Source organism: Melanotaenia boesemani, chromosome 10, assembly GCF_017639745.1.
Source record: "Melanotaenia boesemani isolate fMelBoe1 chromosome 10, fMelBoe1.pri, whole genome shotgun sequence".
Classification (NCBI taxonomy): domain Eukaryota; kingdom Metazoa; phylum Chordata; class Actinopteri; order Atheriniformes; family Melanotaeniidae; genus Melanotaenia; species Melanotaenia boesemani.
In genome coordinates, this window is record NC_055691.1 from 29,802,813 (window position 1) to 29,822,004 (window position 19,192).

A 19,192-nucleotide genomic window follows, 5' to 3' on the forward strand; every position below is an offset into this window, starting at 1 on the left:
TTTTCTTTACTTATTTTTAGCAACAACTTTAATTTTATGTTTTATTATATTTTATTTTATATTGTTTGTTGTTATTTATTTTGACAAGTTAAGTGGGGGAAATCCTCCTCATTTTCTTGAAACAATGTTTTGAATCTGATTTCTGTGGTGAACAGGATTCAGAGCTGTTTACATAAACTTTCAATGACATGGCAATAACACGGATAGAGAAACTACGGCAGAGGAGACAGAAGTTACAGCAGCAATGAAATTTGTGGAAAGACCTGAAAACCATTCAAGAAAAGTTTCTGGTAGCTACAGACTCACAGGAGGCATTGTTGTCTGAAAAAAAATAATAATAATAACAATAACAAACACACGCATGCATCAACACTGTTTTTGTGACTACAAGTTTAAATTGTATAGCTTCAAAAATACATTTCTACTTTCTACTTATTTGTTGCTGGTCTTGTTTTACATATTCAGCTTTAAAATCATTGAACAAATTGCACTCATGTATGTTTATTATTTCAGACATGAGCATGTGCAGGCCATTAAACCAAATATCCCTCTTAGAACAATACAGTTTATCCATCTCCAGTATAGTAATGATCCTCGTTACAAAAGTTAAAGTCAGCAAATATGTAAGCGAGCACAAACCTGTGGTTTTACCACGTGTACAAAAACTTGGCTGCATTAAAAGCTAGAGCCAGCTGAAGCTGAGCAACTCAAATTCTATAAAATGATAATGACTTTTAGTCAATAAATCATGCATGGTCAATCAAATTAGCTTCATGCTGTCTACAGTGCAGCTACAATGTCTGCATTGTGTGACTTGCACTAAACATTAGTTTCATCTTAACTAGTATTTCTTTTCCTCAGTGGAAACAAATGGAGGATATTAAAAACTTTAAAAAGGTAATTAAAGCACTAATTTTTTAAAACAGACCAGTACGTTACACATTACAACAGGGTACAACCAGTCACCTGTGTTACTCTTCTTATATGCATCAAGCAGGACAGAGTCATATGCCCCCCTCCTCTTCCTCTGCCTCCTCCTCCCCTGGGCTCTCCTCTGTGATTGGAATGAAAGGTAATGGCCCTGAAAGAAGAGGAAAGGAGACTTTCCTCCACGCTTATCTCTTAACACCGACAGCAAGCGGAGCAAACTCTCACACACACAAGTCAGAGGTATCCTTATGCATGCACACACTCGCACACACACAAACTCTCTTTCTGCTGCGGGTTGATGGCAGAAATAACATTGGTTTAATCACAAAACATCAAAGGAAAAACACATCTCGCATGAGGCATCTCAGAGGATGAAAGAGTATAGTAATAGCAACAGTTTTGTCTCTTTGAAAGAATATACATAAAAAAAAAAATCCGGAAAGATGTAATGCTAAACAGATACAAAGTAATTTAATAGGGATTTTAAAATATTCATAAATATTGAATTAATCATTTATAATAGATCTTAAATTAACTGCCGTCCTTGAAGTATTAGATGTGAGAAGAGAAGCAGAGTCTGTGATACAAAAAGAGAACGATAAAGAATGAGCCCTCTAGACATTTTTCCTTCCCTGTGCCAACATCTCCTCAGTCTGAATATTCATGTTTGATCCAGACACTGCTTCTCAACAAAGGCAAGGAAAACCCTAAAACAGATATCACTCTACTTTTGATGCGGCAAACACTCGCACTCCAACTGTTGAGTGGAGATCAGATTAATATTTACACTACACTGCCGTCTGCACTGTGTTCATGATGATGTCTCAAAAGATGGATAAAGTGATAGAAAAGGATTATACCGCATGCTTTTGTTTCTGAACATGTAATAGGACACTTTGTTAAGTTAAGGAAAGTCAGTGCTGCTTTGATCAAATCCTCCCTGTTCTTCCTGCTGACACAGCATCCTGATATTGGAATCTAGCTGGTGACCTGAAACTATTCACTCACTTCCTCTTAAATCCCCCTACATTAGGGGAACATGTGGATGAGTGCGTGTTTGTGTGCGTGAAAATAAGGGCTGAGTCGGCATTCTGTGGGTCTCACAGAGATAGTGCTGTCTTACAGTAGATTACAGTGGATTCAATCCATACACCAACCAGGCTCAACTACACCAGCTCTCAATGCCTCTCTATCCCACAGCATGAGAAGGATAACGACTGTGGAACACACACGCTGAAGCACAAACCATGAATAAAGTCACACACCTTCAAACATAAGGTTGACAAAGTAAGGTAAAGTCACCAACAACTAGTGCTGGAGTAATGCTGTGGCTGTGTGTACCGGCATGTAGAGATGAATATTAGATCGGTTGTCAGTGTTGTGGCTGTCAGTCTGTCACTCTGAATGTGAGCTGCATTCATCATGGTTCACGTGGTAAAATGCAGAAGTGGAATCCTTCATCTCACATACAACCCCTCCTCTTCAGCGCAATATCAGGATATAAATGCCATTCTCATGGGAGGATCTCCTTGGAAAAATGTGAGATGGTGACTGTTTAAAACAAAGCTAAAAAATTCTATTCTTTAGTTATACTTACCCAATCATTACAAGTTTTTATTTTTCTTTTATTATGTAGCACTTTGAGATTTCTTTCACAAATGTAAAGTGCTTTATAAATTTAGTGCTTTATATTATTACTGCATCCCAGTGAGCAAAAGGATTTAAACACTGATTTCTGAATATTTTTTAGAAAAATCTCACATGACAAAATTCACACTTTGGTATTTTGTCTAAAAACCTTTACGAAACATAAAACAATAAACAGAACTTAACCCCTTAATGCCTTATATTATTTGAAAATAAATAAATACAAGGAAAAAATTAGGAAATAACAATAAAAAAGAAAAAGACTGGAACAGAACACAGGTACAATTTGATTTTATAATAATAAAAAATTTTAAATAAATAAATATTATAGAACTAAATACATAAATACAAGTTATAAAAGCAAAAAGTTAAATAAAACAAAAAATGGAGATATAAAGTAATGGCCAGAAGTGGTTTGATGCAAATTTGCAACACCAGGCATTAAGGGGTTAATCCTGTGATGCACACGAGAAATTATTTTATTTTATTTTTTTATTTGTTCTCTGTTGTTTAAGTGGATTTATATGAAATGCTTATGAGTAGCCAGTGAGAGACCTGCATTCATGGCACTCTCAGGTTGGAGAATCAGACCTTATCCTGATGGACGAGCTCAAGCTAAACTCTACTCTGAATGAGGCCACCGAAGGGGCAAATGGCTCATCATGAAAAACAGTGATCTCAAACTCTGGTCCTGGAGGGCAGCTGTCCTGCAGGTTTTAGTTCTTTCTTTCTTTCCACACACCTGATTCAAATGAATGGGTCATTGTGTAAAACAAGCTGCTGGATCCGTTTGATTTGACGTGTTTGAGCCTGCAGGAAAGCAACCCTCAAACACCAGAATTTGAGATCCTTCATCTAAAAGAACTCATATCTGCAGTGGACATTTGCATCAGTTTTTTATACTTTTTTGTTTGTTTGTTCGTTTTTTTACTGCAGTGCACAACGTTTTGCAACTCTGTGTGGTTATGTCATGTTAACACTGTCAACTATCAGAAGCTCAGGGGCACAGAAACACAGTGCAAATATTCATAATATAGCATCTGGCATCACTGCAAAGTTTCAGTTGCTTTAAATTATTAAACAGGAAGACTTTTCCAGTGACCCGTTCTGAGTAGTGTTTAGCTTCAGCTTGCCCATCAGCAAATCTTTTCATTTTCCAAAATGAGTATTCAGAAGGCTGTGTACTGCATGCAAGACACTGACTGCTCATATGTAATATAAACAAAAGCACAAAAAATGTAATATTCTAAAAACAAACAACAGGACTATCCCCCCTTTAGAATATAAATATAAGGCTACGGGTTTTTAAGTAGTAGATGGCTGCATGAGTAAGGAGGGTATGTGTGGGTAACGTCTTGCTTTTCAGTTTAAGTCTGTCTACCTGAAGAAGTGTTTTTTTCTGTGCCCTTACAAAACTTGTCCTCTCAGGTTTTCTGTGTTTGTCAGTGGATTGTTGAAAGTGGGTGCAACAACTATTTAACATCAAATGAGACAGGCTCACGTCGCTTCAGGTTTTATGACAATGTGTTGGAAGAAAAACCTCATGAGAACATGAAAAAGACAAAGAAGTTGATTGTGGAATTCAGGAGGCCTAGAAATGAGAAGAAAAATATCTCAATACTGGGAGAAAAGGTAAAGATGTGCCAGGACTACAGATACCTGGATGTTAATAGTATATAAAAGGGGAAGTTTGTAAACGTCAAATCCTGTCTGAGATGCATACTTAGACCTTATTTTAATTAAACTGTTTAAAATAAAGTATTATCAAGAATAATGTAAATTGTTAACATGAAATTTAATTTCGCTTGTTGTTTGTTAATCATTTCTTTAGTTTTCTTGGCTTCATTATTGTTTGTTCCACTACCCCAGCTCTGACAAAAACAAGAAAGAAAACCGTTTTCAGCATATTTCTACAACTTGTTACACAAGGAAATCATAGACATTTTATTTTCTGCAAGACAATAAATCCAGAAGAGGTGGAGAGAAGGGAAACCTTGATGTCTCACTCCTTGACAAACATTAGGTATGAGCTGCTACCCGTAACAGGAAAGCAAGAGGTGAGTGGTGAGGGGCTCAGGTATGTTTGGATACACATTCAGTTTATCTGAGAGGGCAGAAAAGAGAGTGAAGAGAGAGGGGTGAGGGCAGAGGGGTTAATAAGCCAGAAGGAGTGATACAAGCACTGGCAGTTTGGTGTGTCTCCAAGCCCTGTGAATGAGCAGGACACACACACACACACACAGCAGGAGAGAAGGACACAGACTGCTCAGTATGCAGCCCTGACATTGTCCACATCTGATACGGGACATTAGCCCCTAACTCCCTCCATACACCACTGCCCTTCACTTTATATTACTTTATGTTAATAGAAAAATATTACATACAACATCATTTGTCTTTGTTACCACGGCACCCTACAACTGATTTAAATGCATGTGTTTACCTCAACAGACAGGTGAAGACAGGGGGAAGGGTGGGTGACTGACTGCGTGTGTGGGTGTGTGTGCCTGTGTATCAACGTGTGAGGTAGTGTGTGTGTGTTTGTAATAGGGGAGGGTACACATGCACTCGTCTCATTCTGATTTATCGATCTGGCACACCTCTCACCAGGATCGAGCTGTAACCTGTATACAAGCACAGACGAGTGTGTGCTGCTGTGAAGATGGGCGGTGAGTGTGGGACATCAGCCTGCCGTCTCCCACAACACCGTGTGAGAACTGCCCATCGCCAACAAAAAGAAGAGGGAAAAAATTGCACTTATGTCAAGAAGTAAATAAAAAGTCTAATATGCTACTATTAAGGTGCACAGTATAAACTTAAAAAAAAAGAAAAAGATGCAAGATAACTTCTACTAAAGTTTATAGACATGAAATACTGTTGTCACCTTGGCATGGAGCTCTCAAAGTAAATATTGAACTTATATAAACACTTATAATACTTTATAAATCTTATTTTAAGTTAATAGATAATAAAACATTTAAATATATATTGATTTTATCTTTTTCTTTTTTCTAAGCTGTAGTAGACCCAAACCATCAGAAATAAAGAATACCACAACATACAATTACATCCTCGTAAATTGTCCCAAGTGACTATTTCAGAGCTTTTTAAGGCAAGAACAGTTTCAAATATTGAAAAATAATGTTCCTCATTACTGTAAAACATGAAGTTAAGTTTTTAAAGAAAATGTAAATGTATATAATTCCTCCTAGTGAATTACAAAAATGAGTATATTAAGAAAAAAACTATGCAAAGTTAGGATAAAAGCAATGGACAGCTTCACTGTACTGTGAAGCCTTAGAGTCATATAAAATAAAAACTAAATATTATTTTTTAATTTTATGATTCAAGCAGAAAATAGCATCTCTGCAACAACTGTTGAATTAAGCGGCTCAAACTGCTACAAAGCAATCACATCTGAGAGAACATCTATGAGAAGAGGAGAACTGCTCGGACCCAGAAAGGCAGCGAATGAATATTTTATCAGGGAAAATTTGTTTTTTGGTTTGATGAATTAAAAGATGAGATGTTTGGTTCCAGCTGCAGCATCTTTGTGAGTTATGGAGATTGTCAACTGATAGAAATGGTATGCTCTTAAAGTGAAGCATGAATGTGGAGCCATGATACTGCCAGGTATTTATAAATAAAGGTACATTTAACCAATCTGGTTTAAGCCTTTTATTAACAGGATAATGACCCAAAACACACCTCCAGGCTATCAGTTTTTTGATCAAGCAGCAGGGTCATGGGTTGCTGCTTTTGATGATCCAACTTCCTCATCCTTCAGAAGGTACTGGTCAGCAACTTGAAGGAAAAGCAGTCAATATGTGTTCAGCATATACAACTATATAGCAATCCAAGAAGGACATAACAAGTATCAAAAGCAGTCAAAACTAAATGCATCTTTCATAATTGCACTCTAAAATGATTAAATGTGAATAAAACTTTAAAATATTCTCTTACATGTTAAGAAAGATAACAAGAATACAGAAATTACTTTCAACTTTCCACATCAGCTGTCCCTCGATAACATGATGTGGATGAGATGTCAGACAGGCAAGTCAATGTCAGACTGTCTCATACCCCAACGTCTCACCCCTGACCGGATGGGCTAACCTTACAAGCTTAGAGGTCACCTAAACATGCCTGTCTGGGGCTGTGTGCACATGTGTGTTTGGATTCTTTGACATTACCACATTCTCTGTGGGATATCATCAGTGTTCCTATTAATCCATAAATCAATGGATCGATGTTGGGCTGCAACTGGGGCTGAAAGCTCTCAGCCATATCGACCTGTCATTTAAAACCCAGCTCATCACTGGACTTTAACGTAGGCCACCTTAATATCAGTCAAACCAACAATTTACATTTATGTCATCTATCTACATACATTAAAAGAGAGGAACCTCCTGCCACGGATGGCGAGGATGACTATTATTTTGACCTATGTTTTAGTGGTTCCTGGCTTTAAAGCTCCAAAGACGTCATGTCAGAGCTATATGCATATTATACAGTACTGTGAAGCTATTGATCTTACCAGTGGGTAAATGTGGGTGCAATGTCATGCATGTAAATGGTGCGGTATTAACAGAATGTGAGGACCTTCTCCTATAAGTGATCCTGCACTTTGTCATCTCTGGACACCCCCATAACTCTGCTTTGCTAATACTCGTGTTCATGAATGTGTGTGTGCTGTGCTCATTTGTTGCATGTGTGTCCACACAGTAGCACGCTCAATCCCTTTAGTGCTGATTATGAAGGTGCAGATTGATAGTTGGCCTTGACATGGTGTTTCATCATATTGTCATTCCAAAGCAAAGAAAAATGGCAGTTGTGAATTAGCACAGTGACATCATGTAGGGTCATTCATTAGTATTTGTTCAAAAACTGAGAAGAGGTGCAACAAAGTGTTTGAGCATAACCCGTCACTAATTCTACCAAGACTTACTGGTGGAAAAATAACCAAATAATGACAGTTAATCCTTTAAAGTATGCATTTAAGAGGTTTCTGTAAGTGGCACAAGGTTAATCGTACTAAACTTGAGTCTTTCATACTCATGTCCTGAATAATACTGGTTTCTACAGCTACTCAATACTCACATGGACACAGGAGGGATTCATGTCTCCCACTCTGCTGCACATACACAATAAATGAAATAGGAATGGGACAGAAGATGAGATACTGAGAGAAGAGAAGAGTATAAGGGCTTGTACTCATTACAATCAATTAGGGTCAAGTTAAGAGCGAAGGGGGGGAGGGGGGCAGAGAGAAAGGACAAGGAAAGGGGGTGGCATTCTGGCAAATACAGAAAGAGGGCCAATTAGAGTAAAAGCAAGGGGAATGGTTTAAACACACATGGGGCTGCATATATCTATATAAAGCTTCGAATGCAAGTGTACCATTTCCATTTCAGATGTGGGGGGCCAAAAATTTAACAAGTCAGATTTCACATGAAAAGCACTCATTTGCAATCTGGAGAGGCTAACACTAGGGACGGAAACTGAGGCTGAGCTAAAGCTGACAGACCAGCACTGCCGACAGTCTTTATATTTAAACTTCTCCACAGTAAATACCAAATGTAAAAAAATGACATTATAAACTTAATATGTGTCAAAATGACATGCAAATCTCTTTATCTGTGGTGTGTCATGTTATTAAAACTGTGTTTCTTGGTGGTTAACGACAAACATTTTCTAGCGATGCCTTCAAAAGATGTTCAAGACAGAAGATTCAATTTAGTGTTTATGAAATAGAAATGCTAAAGCTAAATCTCATTGTTCTCAAGCTTTAATTTAGCTGAAGTCAGAAACAGAAATAATGTTCTATTACTAAAAGAAAAAAAGTGAAATAGGGATGTCACGTTCAACTTGCAGCAGCTCTGCATGAACCATAAAGGTGTATTTTGTCAGCTTGCATAAATATAAATACCAAACAACTCTAAGTCTAACACCTCTCTGCCCCCCAGCATAATATGCAGCCATGAACCCACACATTTATTGTAATTGGAGTCTTTCAGAAGTTTTACAATCAAGATGATCAAGAAAGAAATTCATTTGAGTTCAGATCGTCATGTTACCACCTTCAGCTACTGAGCTGGATTTTCTAAATGCCCAAAATGAGAGGCAGCTTCAACGGGTTCAACAAGAATGAACCTTCATAAGGGCCAAACCCATCAGCAAATCATCAGAGAACACAGAGAGTAAACTTTAGATTCACCAGTAAACATTCACCAATTCCACCAATAAAGGTAACTTAGTGTCTTATAAGTTTTTTTTTTTTTTTTTTTTTTTTTGGCCTAATATCAACGTTTAATGGGTAGACGCCAACAGCCACAGCTTTCAGAGGTAAATGTTTCTAAAACCATTAATTAACCCTAAATATAAAACAAAACAAAACTATAATGATGTTATTAAGCTTGTTATTAATCTGTTCTTGCTATAAAGAATGTGAATGTTAATAGAACTGTCCTCTGAGCGTCCATCTTTTAGCACCACAGAATAGAGGCGTGATTCAGGAGTATTTTTATTCATTTCTATGATTAATTAAATTGCTGCAAAAATGAAGCAATTTAATACAATCAGTTATAGTGATCATCATAGTTACTGTTTTAGATGTGGATCAGCCGTTTTCTTCTCTTAAGAATTGCACATCTTCTCTATCACAACAATCTTCTCTTACGGTTTTCTATTATTTTCTTTGTCCCACTATTATCACATTATGTCTTTAAATAATTACTAGAAAGACCTCATGATGTGACTGAAGTGATCAAACACTTGCTGCTCTGATTTCCAGACATCCGTTACTAGAGTTGTACAAGAAATCTAATATTTGCTCATTTTCACTCATATTTTAATATGTTTAACACTGTTACAGGAAAATAAATTATTTTAACATTATGCTTCTTTTCAAGCAGTGCAGAGTATCTCAATTATAAAACACTGTAGGGAAACTAGTAAGTCTCCAGGTCTCCTGCTGGATTTGATCACAAACTGACTGGCTTTTAATAAATGGCATACATTTTCCCTGGCAGCAGCTTTTTTCATTTATTTATATTTTCCTTAAGAAATAAAAACTTAATGGGCCTCATTTGCCAATATTATTAGAAATCTTCTAAAATTTGTTCTCAAGTCAAGAAGTTGTTTTTATGAAAATGCTCTGTCGGACACAGGATTGTGTTTGTAGACTGCACAACAGTTCACATCTTTTAGATGGTGAATGTCAACCTCTCATAGGTTAAAAGTGTGGGCCTGCTGGCCCTAGCTTTCATTGAAACCACCCAAAAAATGCCCATAAAAGGTCAAGACTGACTGGCCCTGCGCAAAGATGGATAGACAGTGGTGAGACAAATAATGATTATAAAGATGTGCACTGAAATCTGATTTTTCTCATCTTTAAGGTGATAATGACCACACAGTGAGATTCACATCATATAAAAGCAGTTTTATGTACAAAGAGGTGATTAATTAAGTTACACAGCAGCCTGAAGTCTGGTCACACAAACATGGTAAGATGCACATCCTGGTGTCAGTGGGAAAAGCTGCACCGCAGGATAAATTTTCATTACATACCCTACTGTACAGTTTGTAAAGCAAATTACCACCTGCTGTGGCATCCTGGTAAGTGATGCATCTAATGAAATGAAACATCCAGGTGAGTGGGTCAGTATCAACCAGGTGACCAGGGCATAAGCTAGATTTACTCATAAAACTAATCATTACAATAAAAAGACACAGCTGTAATATATTTTATTATTAAAGTCCACATTCAGCAGGTGGATCTGGGAGTTACAGTCATAAACTGTTTATAAAAGATGGACGGAGCCTCTGTGACGTCACCCGTAGGTTTCTGAAGAGCTGAATTGAAGCTCATTGGGCGGTTCCTACCATTACCATCTTGGCAGCATCACACTTGTCATCATTCCAGGAAAATCCAAAAAGAGGTGGAGCTGAGGAAGGGACTGTGAAGATGGGAGTGGATGACTGACACTCATCAAACTCCGAGCTACCTGTAGCTAAGAGCTAACTGAGCCAGCTCGGATCTAACGTGAGCTAACCGGCTAGCCAAGGTAGGCTGGCAAAAACTAAGGCACACTGTTAGCAGGCTAAAAACTGTGGTTGTGCTGCACTCTCCCTTCTTGCTCTGCATATTGGATACCTGTCAATTAAAAGGACACGCCCTTAATTATGCCGAATTTCAAGATTAAATAACATCCAAACGGATGATTTAGAAAAAAATTCACCCCCCATAGTTGTCATGAAGGTACATTTGACCTATTAATCCTAAAATGGATTTTTGTTCCAGGCTTTAAACATGCTTATTTCTGCTGTGAAGTTGGTCTTTTTAACAGGGCAGTCTATGGGGATTGACTGTTTTGGAGCCAGTCCCTAGCAGATGAGGGGTGAACTGCCATGTTTTTGAACTTCCGGATAGGCTTCACATTTTACTGCCTGAGGTTGCCACTTGGTTACAGGTGACTTGAACATGTATGGAGTGATGTCCTCGCAATTGAGGGAACTAGAATATGTAGCAATATAATTAAATCCTGTCCCGACAGCTACTTGTTCTTGAATGAAACTGTTAAAAATAAAGTATTTTTATTTTTTTCCCCTAACGAAAAAATGTAACATTGTGACATGATCTGTAATATTTCACAATTTATTTAGAAATAACTAAATGCCCTTCAAATTCCCCCAAGTTATTGCAAAGGTCTGACCTAATCAGTACTGTAATTTCATTGTTTGATTTTAATAAACAAAACAGCAGGAAAAACTAAAGCTGACTTTGTCGTTGGCACTCAAATGTTTGCAAGACTACACCTGGCTGGTCGCAGGATTTGTTCATAGAGCAAGTCCAAGAAGATTTTCATGAATGCCATGATTTTTGTAAAAGGTTCATAAGCAGGACTTGAGGACACATTTATTTGTAAGAACGCTTGGTGAATCAGGTCCAGTAAGTTTAGGAAAAGTTTAAGTACATGGTAATTGGATGTGGACTGTGCCACCTTTAATCTGCTCAAATTTCAACTGGCTGAACTGAGTCTTTAAGTTTTGCAGGACTGTATTTCTATAGAGTTTAGGCACTCAAATTTGAATAAATGCTTGTCTCCTCTAACACAAAGCTGTATCATTAGACCAATTTGCTTCAGACACTTTAGTTCATAATACCTGTTGGCTCTCAAAAACTTCTAAAGCCCACATTAACATTACCTGATGATACCAGCAAGGCGATTTTCCTAACTTTTAAAACCTCAATTCAGGGAAGCTGATCAACAATTCTTCTCATAAGTAAGTAAACTTTATTACTTACAAATCATATGCGCTTTTAAAGATGCTCTGTGGAAATATCTGAACTTTCACTGCAAAATTTTACTAACTAATCATTACACTCTTTCATTATTTAAAATGTAAAATAAATGGGTAACTACCAAGCATAGTAAGAAAACCCCTCATACGTTTGCCTCTTCTCTCTCCCACTCTCATTTGTACAACAAACACACTCACACAAAATGCAGGGCTATGTGTGTTTGACTCATCTAAGTGAGATAATCCAGTTTTCCGGATGAATTCGCCTTTGTGTCCCGGGGGCAGAGATTAAGATAAAGATATTAAACAAACAAGAAGCCCTACTCTCCCCTTCCCGCAGCTGCCTCAGTATCAGGCCTCTCCTGTCCTCCATCACATCCTCCTCTTCCTGAGACTGAGCCAAGCTTGTTGCTTCCCCTTTTTCCACCACAGTCGGGCTTTGTGAGGACAGCAGGTCTCACTCTGTTTGCTCCAGAGCAGTGCACTCAGTTGTATAGTAAGTCCATTAGGTGGGGTAATGCACAGGGGGAGAGGTGAGCTCGCTCCTCTGTCTGCTTTGCTCTTATGGCAGGGTTCACTGGCTCCAGATCAGAGGAATAAGAAAACATGTCAAAGGCAGTTTCAACAGTACATCAGCCATGACTGTGATGACTTTAGAAGAGTTAAGGAGATGAAAAAGAGACAGCGAGACTAGCTCTGTTGAATTCAGTTCTATGTACTGCTGTACTGTACAGATAAAAAAAAAAAAAAAGCAAGCTCGCTTTAAACTATAAGAACTGGCAGAAACTGACACATTAACTTTGTTGGCACCAGGTTATTCTGTTTTTCTTCTGTGTTCAAAGGGTAAACGTTTTCTTTCATTACAACATGCTTTGCGAGTATCATACCATGATGCCAGTAAAGCCAATGTCAAGTGAAAATTGAGAAGCTTGGGGTAATTCTTAACTGAATTCATGAATGCCTTCAGAGACAACTAGAAAGAAAAGAAGTTTTCTCTTATTGCACTGGCAGTGTAGGAGGTGAAAAAAGGAGCAAAGGATGGAGTTTGAGGGGAGAAAATCTTTGCCGAAAAGCTCTCTCCTCTTTCTGCAGGAGGACATCAAACAAATACACCTGCTCCCCAGACCAATCCCCTCAGCACCAACTTTCCCTGCCTCCGCCACAGACTCACATGCTCCCATTCCTCATTACACACAAAAACACACACAAAACACGCAAATGCACACGCACACACACACACACGCTCCCATTCCTCATTACACACACCGAGAGCGAAGCGGTGAGAGATCGCGGAGATTGAACAGGAGCTGTGCTTTGGTGTAATGGGAGGAAATGTTGGTGTTTCATCTGGAATTGATGAAGTCTTGTTTCAGCGGCTCTCCCCGGAGCAGAGCCACTGTGCGCCGGCTGCATAAATGAAAGAAGCAGCCAGGACCAGACCGGAGGAGCAAAGAGCCAGTCAATAGAGCTGCTAGAAGACCATATAGAGATTTGCGGTTTTAGGATCAAATGAGGGCTGTTCACATAACAAAATGCAGTACTATAAAACTTGCTATTAGAAACCGACAAGCAGTAAAGATAGAATTGCTCACAAGCATCAGCTCATTTATTTCATTTCTTTATTTCTAACATTACACACCTTGGCATGAAGCTCATTATTTTTTAGTATAAATTCAGTCTTTATACTGAAGTGCTTCTTCAAACAAAACACAAAGCTCTTATAAACCCTGACCTGGTGAGTAAAGACAGGCATAAGAAGACTTGTGCATGTATCTTGAATGATGTAAGAGGTCTTAGATCTATTAGAGCCAGCGTAGAGGCTGATGTAAATGCTTGTTCTAATAAAACCCTGGTGTTAGGGGGTGTGCAGAAGTAGATTTAAGTGCTTGTTATAATCAGGATCAACTTGGTGTGTCTGTTCTCTCCAGTCAGAGAGTGTTGTCTCAGGTTAAGCAGACAGAGATGAAAGGAGGAGGAGGAGGTCACCTCTACAGATAGAGACCATAATCTGGAATACTAAGTGCTAAAAAGACGGATCATACTGAGGCAGATCTTACACTAGCGTGTTAAATATAAGTACCATTTGTTTTTGATTAAAAAATGGAATCAAAATTTAATTTTTATCTTGGATTCAAATACATTTAAAACTCCCAAACGAGTTTGCATGATGCTGATTAAGCTTATCAGGGTCAAGTACAAACATTATAGCAACGAGGAACAATAATTCATTTTGCCAGTACATCAAGATTGCGTTCATCGTATTTTGCCAGTTGTTGTTAGAGAAACCAATATCTGAAAATAGTTTTTCCACCTAACAGCACACAATTTATTCAGGAAACAATAGTGGCCACAAGAAATGGAAAAGCATAGCTCCTCTAATTAAGTTGATCCACAGCCTGATCTCAGTTATGAGTTTGTTTACTCAGACATGCAGCTTATGAGATACAGTATAACGTTTAAGTTCATGTTTTGGCAGCACGAGGATGTCGGTAACCTGTAACTTCTAAATGACAACACACTTTTGATTTGCTCACTAATCAGGAGGAAGAGCAGTGGAGGAAGACTTTACTGACTCATAATGGTTGGAGTAGCAATGTGCAATACCACTCATTTCCTCTCTGAGCTGATATCAATAAAAATCAGGCTGGTATTGATGATATTGATTCAAAACTAATATTTTGTACTAAATTTTTATGTATTTGGAAACCAAATAAAAAAGTATAGTACATAAAATAATAGCTTCATAGCAGTGCTACACCTCTCAAACAGCTTCATATTTTCCCCCTCTTTGCCTGAATAGTACCTGCCTGCTACACTAAATGACATCTGTTTCACCCTTGCAGCACCTGTCCCTCTACATTCCTCCTCTTCAGAGCACCTCCTCATAACCTCATCATATTCTGTGTTCTGAGTGATTCTCAGGTGTTTAATCGGGTTTGTGGTGTCGCTACAAAATTTCCCTGTCTTCCCACACACATCATAACATGCATTGTTGCTGTGGAACTGAAACTGCTCCACAAATGACCGCGTTTGCATCCAACCATCGTTGTGATCCGACTGAACTGGACAGAGTGAGCAGCACGCTGCAAAGTTTACTTATTTCATATTTGACCATAGCAGGTGGAAGAATAAGTTCCTACTAAATCCTGTTACTTTCCACTGTGTTTCTGTATGTAAGGTATCCGCAGACCACTAGTTGGAAGTTTGAAACAAATTATTTGGGTTATCAAGAAAAAAAAATGTATGGTTAGGTTTATTATATTATATTCAGGCATCAGTACTACAGTATTGTCGCATGACTGATAAAAACACTTTCCATATATACTGGCATCTCAGGATTTTTAAACTTGTGTAAAGTTCTGGATGTGTGAAAAACACCTCTTACACATTTTCACATCTTGTGAAACTGGGCTGGGACCCCAATTGCCTCAGACTAAAAATACAAAAAACACTGATTTAAATCTTCCCATGAAAATTGGGCTTGCATGGGTGACAACAGAGTCTTGAAATGCTGCATAATAAAGCCGATTTACAAAGTGTAATAGCTAAAAAAAAAAAAAATCTTCATACAACAGCTTTATAGAACAAGCAAGCCACAAAGAGGTTCATAAAAGAAAAAAAATAAAATAAATGCAAAAATAAAGTAGATAACAAATTAAGCGAGTGGGATAAAACAAAACAATGACAGTAAGAACTTGTATCTTTATAACACAGATATACTCATTTCCTGTAACAACTAATCTGACATGCATCTGACTAAACAGCTGTTTAGTCAGTGGAATGTCAGAATCAGAGGAAAAGCAGAGGAGTGAACTCTTCATTTCTAACAACAACAAAAAAAGACTTTAGTCTCCACATGCAGATCACACAGCAGATATATTGTACAGTACACAGGGCCATTTCAGCCTGACTGGGCTATGAGAGAGAAGATTAATTAACATTTTTATGTAAATGAGACGTTTGTGTCTAATTATTTCTGTTATTCCAGCAGCAGCAGGCTTTGATGTGCCAGCGGTGGATTTAAATAGGAGGGAGATTTCCATCACATCCTCCCTCTGCGTCACAGCCAGGCAGGAGACAGACACAGCTGAGATTCCACACTCCGCTAGGATAGACACACTCACACACACACACACACACACGCGCAGTTATTTTATTTCTGAGGAAAAGTCCTTGTTTCCAGCGCTTACAGTCAAGCATTCACATGTTTACCAACTCACAGTCTCCCCCTCCTGCTCCTCCCAGCTGAGGCAGTCAAGTGTTGGAGATGAGAGACCCTTAATTGGCAGGGCGATCATCTGAGGGAGAGCCTCCATGGCCTGTTTGGTGCTAGTTTATGAGCTGATATTAAAGGATGTTAAAGTACATACAGGGGATAAACTTTTACAGGCTGAACTTATAGCCAGAAACACAGACACTGTCATAAAGAGCCGATGTACACTTCGCTCACAGTGACCCACCTGTTTGTTACAACTGGCCATGAAAATGTTTGTTAAAAATTTACATTTAAATAAATACATTTAACAAACTACTGAGCTTAGAACTCAATTTTAGATGTACTTGTACTATCAGAATTTAGTTTTAAATTTTAAACAGAACTTTATTAGATATTTAGCTCCTTATTATGGCACATTAACGCCATAAAAAAGTCATTTTAAATATTGATTTCACAAAGATAAAAATCTGTGTCTCACTCTAACAAAACCTTGCCTCTCAGCTAAGTTATTCAAGAAGTGCAAGGTGTTCAAGTTGTTTCTCTTTGTTTTCTTTCTTATCTTATAATCATCACTCCCTGTGGAGGCCACGCATTGGGCATTGGGGTAGTGTAGGCCTAAAAGTGGGGACACGCAGCCACACTGTGTGGCCTGATTTATGTGGAGGGATGCAGGGTGCAGGAAACTGATGCAGGACTGCTGGCAAGAAAGAAGAATGAGCCAAAAAAGAAAAAGCAGACAGGAAGAGGGAAAGTGTCTGCAACTGTGGGAGAAACTGTGTACATACAAAGATCAGACAAATGAGGGGTATTCCTGAAGGGACGTTTGTGTCTAATCCTGTAAGTGTTTTCAATACTCCTGTAAATAAGAAGGTGAAGGCTTAAAACTAACATTATAATGCTGCTATGTCATAGCGTACTGTCACTTTGAGCCTCAGGGAGCCAAAAATGCCATGTATGTCTCTGTTTTATTACTCCTGATACTTGACATGACTCAGACCCCTCCTTGTTCTCATCCCACATCACAATCAGGGCAAAGCACACTGAAACACACACACATTCTGTACCTCTTGCATGAAATTGCATGCAAGTTTGAATACATTTTAACCATATTTCTAAGATATTCTGCAATGTTGAGGAGATTGTATTACCTATTTAGTTCCCAGATAAGTGCCCCGCTGGAATTGATGTAACGAACCCAGCAGGGCTCTAATCTGCATGTAAATATGGGGATAAGTAGCTTTCTTTCTCTGTCCATCTACACTGCCTATTATCTGTCTAATACTTGATGTACTTCTGATAGGGATCACTGAGTACAGGCCATGCCATCACAATGTGAAGTGTAACTGTCTGTTTGTGCATGAATGCACACTTACCACGTGGGATTGTGTTTGTAGGGTTAATAGAAAGAGACTATTGAGTTCTTTAAACTGCCTAAAAAGCCTTGATATGATGACCATTAGTCCTCCTGTTACTGGTTGTGACATACAAAACAAAAGGTTTTTAGTGAGCTTGTTTTTTTTCCAGCCCCTTTTCATGCTTTATGGTTCTTTGTTGTCATATCTTATTTTGGGATGAATTTGTCTTGTTAAAGGTCTTTGCTGTGAAATATCTACTGAGATTATGTTGGCTTTTGGATATGATGCTGGGAGATTACAGGCAGTGCAAAGCAATACTATCACTGTCTCATGAGAATACATGTAATGCAAATAGGAATCCAGATGTGTTGAGTTTTCTTCACGCCGCTTTCTCCAGAGTGACAGCCTAACTGCTCATTATGTTATATGTTCAGCTTTTCTGAATGGTCCATTTTCCATTTCCAGTGTTGAAGTCTGCTCATAGAGACCATTGATCCAAAGACAAGCTGCCTTGACTGATTGCTGGGAGGAAACGCTGGCATTACGGGCATCTGTGTGTGTGAATGTGTGTGTGACTGCACGAGTCTAGAAGGAGGCAAAGCGGGTATTAGTCTGATGAAGTCATACAGGAAATCAATGTCGTATTGAAAGAAGAAAAATGCCCTGCCCAAGGGTGGCTGCACACAAGTCCACACAAAAAAGAAAAAAAAAAACACATTTAACAATAAGATAAACTGTGATGTTTTGTGTACCAAAAATAAATGGATAAATAAATGGTTTCAAATGGAAAAAAGGCTCTCAAATGTCTGGCTTCCTTTCTCTATTTTTTGTTTGTTTTAAGTTGCTTATCAGACTTTGGTAACACACACTCTTTAGACTACAGGTTTGAGTGGATTCTGTATTTCAAAAGACACACAGTGGAGAGCAGGTTCCAGGAGTGCAAGTGTTTAATAATTTATGGGGCCCTGAGACAGGAGCTTATAGATGGAGATGGACTGGGTGTCTGAATTATAAAGGCACACAGAGATCTACACAAAAAAATAAAAATAACATACACACAAATGAACCATACTGCACTGTGTTAACATTAACATACACACATAAACATATACAGCTGTACTTTTCTAAATACCCACTCCACTCACATCAATTGTTAATAAAGCCAGAGCCCAGGTTGATTACTAAAGATTATTCCGCTGTTTATTCTGATCAATAGAGCATTTCTATTCCTGCAGGCTCTCATGGAGATGTTTGAAGAAGCAGCCGAGGGAGGGAGGTAAAGAAGGAAAGACAGAGAGAGAATAGAGGTGGGTCTATATCTTAATGACTTCAGTAGCAGCAGCGTCTCCAGTGTCTGCTGGAGATCTGAGTTTAAAGGGGAAGTTAGAAAGATCTTAGCCGCGGGCTACAGCCCACAACTCCAAGCAGCAACTTCAGACTCACAGCTCGGCTTAGACTGGAGTGGATAATAATTTCACTGACCAAGTGGCAGACAGAGGTGCTCCTTAAGACTATCAGTCACCAGCCCTAAGCTACTCAGCTGCTATTACTATGGTAATCTATACGCCAAGCCTGTGTGTGTGTGTGTGTGTGTGTGTGTGAATACAAACATAAGGGCACACACATTTTGTGTATATGTTCAGAAGGGAGGGCAAAAGACATCAGAAAGGGACTGAGCAACTTCTGTAAGCGTGTATCAACACTCATTAACAGAGACACACAATTACGTGGTCCCACACTT

At 38.4% G+C, this 19,192-nt stretch overlaps 1 protein-coding gene across 2 annotated transcripts in view; it reads right to left on the minus strand.

Annotated features, from left to right (window-relative positions):
- The window catches only part of wwox (WW domain containing oxidoreductase), a 150,191-nt gene that overhangs the window by 42,696 nt on the left and 88,303 nt on the right, over positions 1 to 19,192 (minus strand). Inside the window, exon 9 of one of the 2 annotated variants that reach the window (XM_041997413.1) lies at positions 6,241 to 6,381. The exons of the other annotated variant lie outside the window; for it this stretch is intronic. Coding sequence (XP_041853347.1) covers positions 6,361 to 6,381 — 21 coding nt within the window. The 3' untranslated portion in view covers positions 6,241 to 6,360. Of the gene's footprint in view, positions 1 to 6,240; positions 6,382 to 19,192 lie in introns of those variants that run through there. 2 annotated transcript variants of the gene reach the window in all.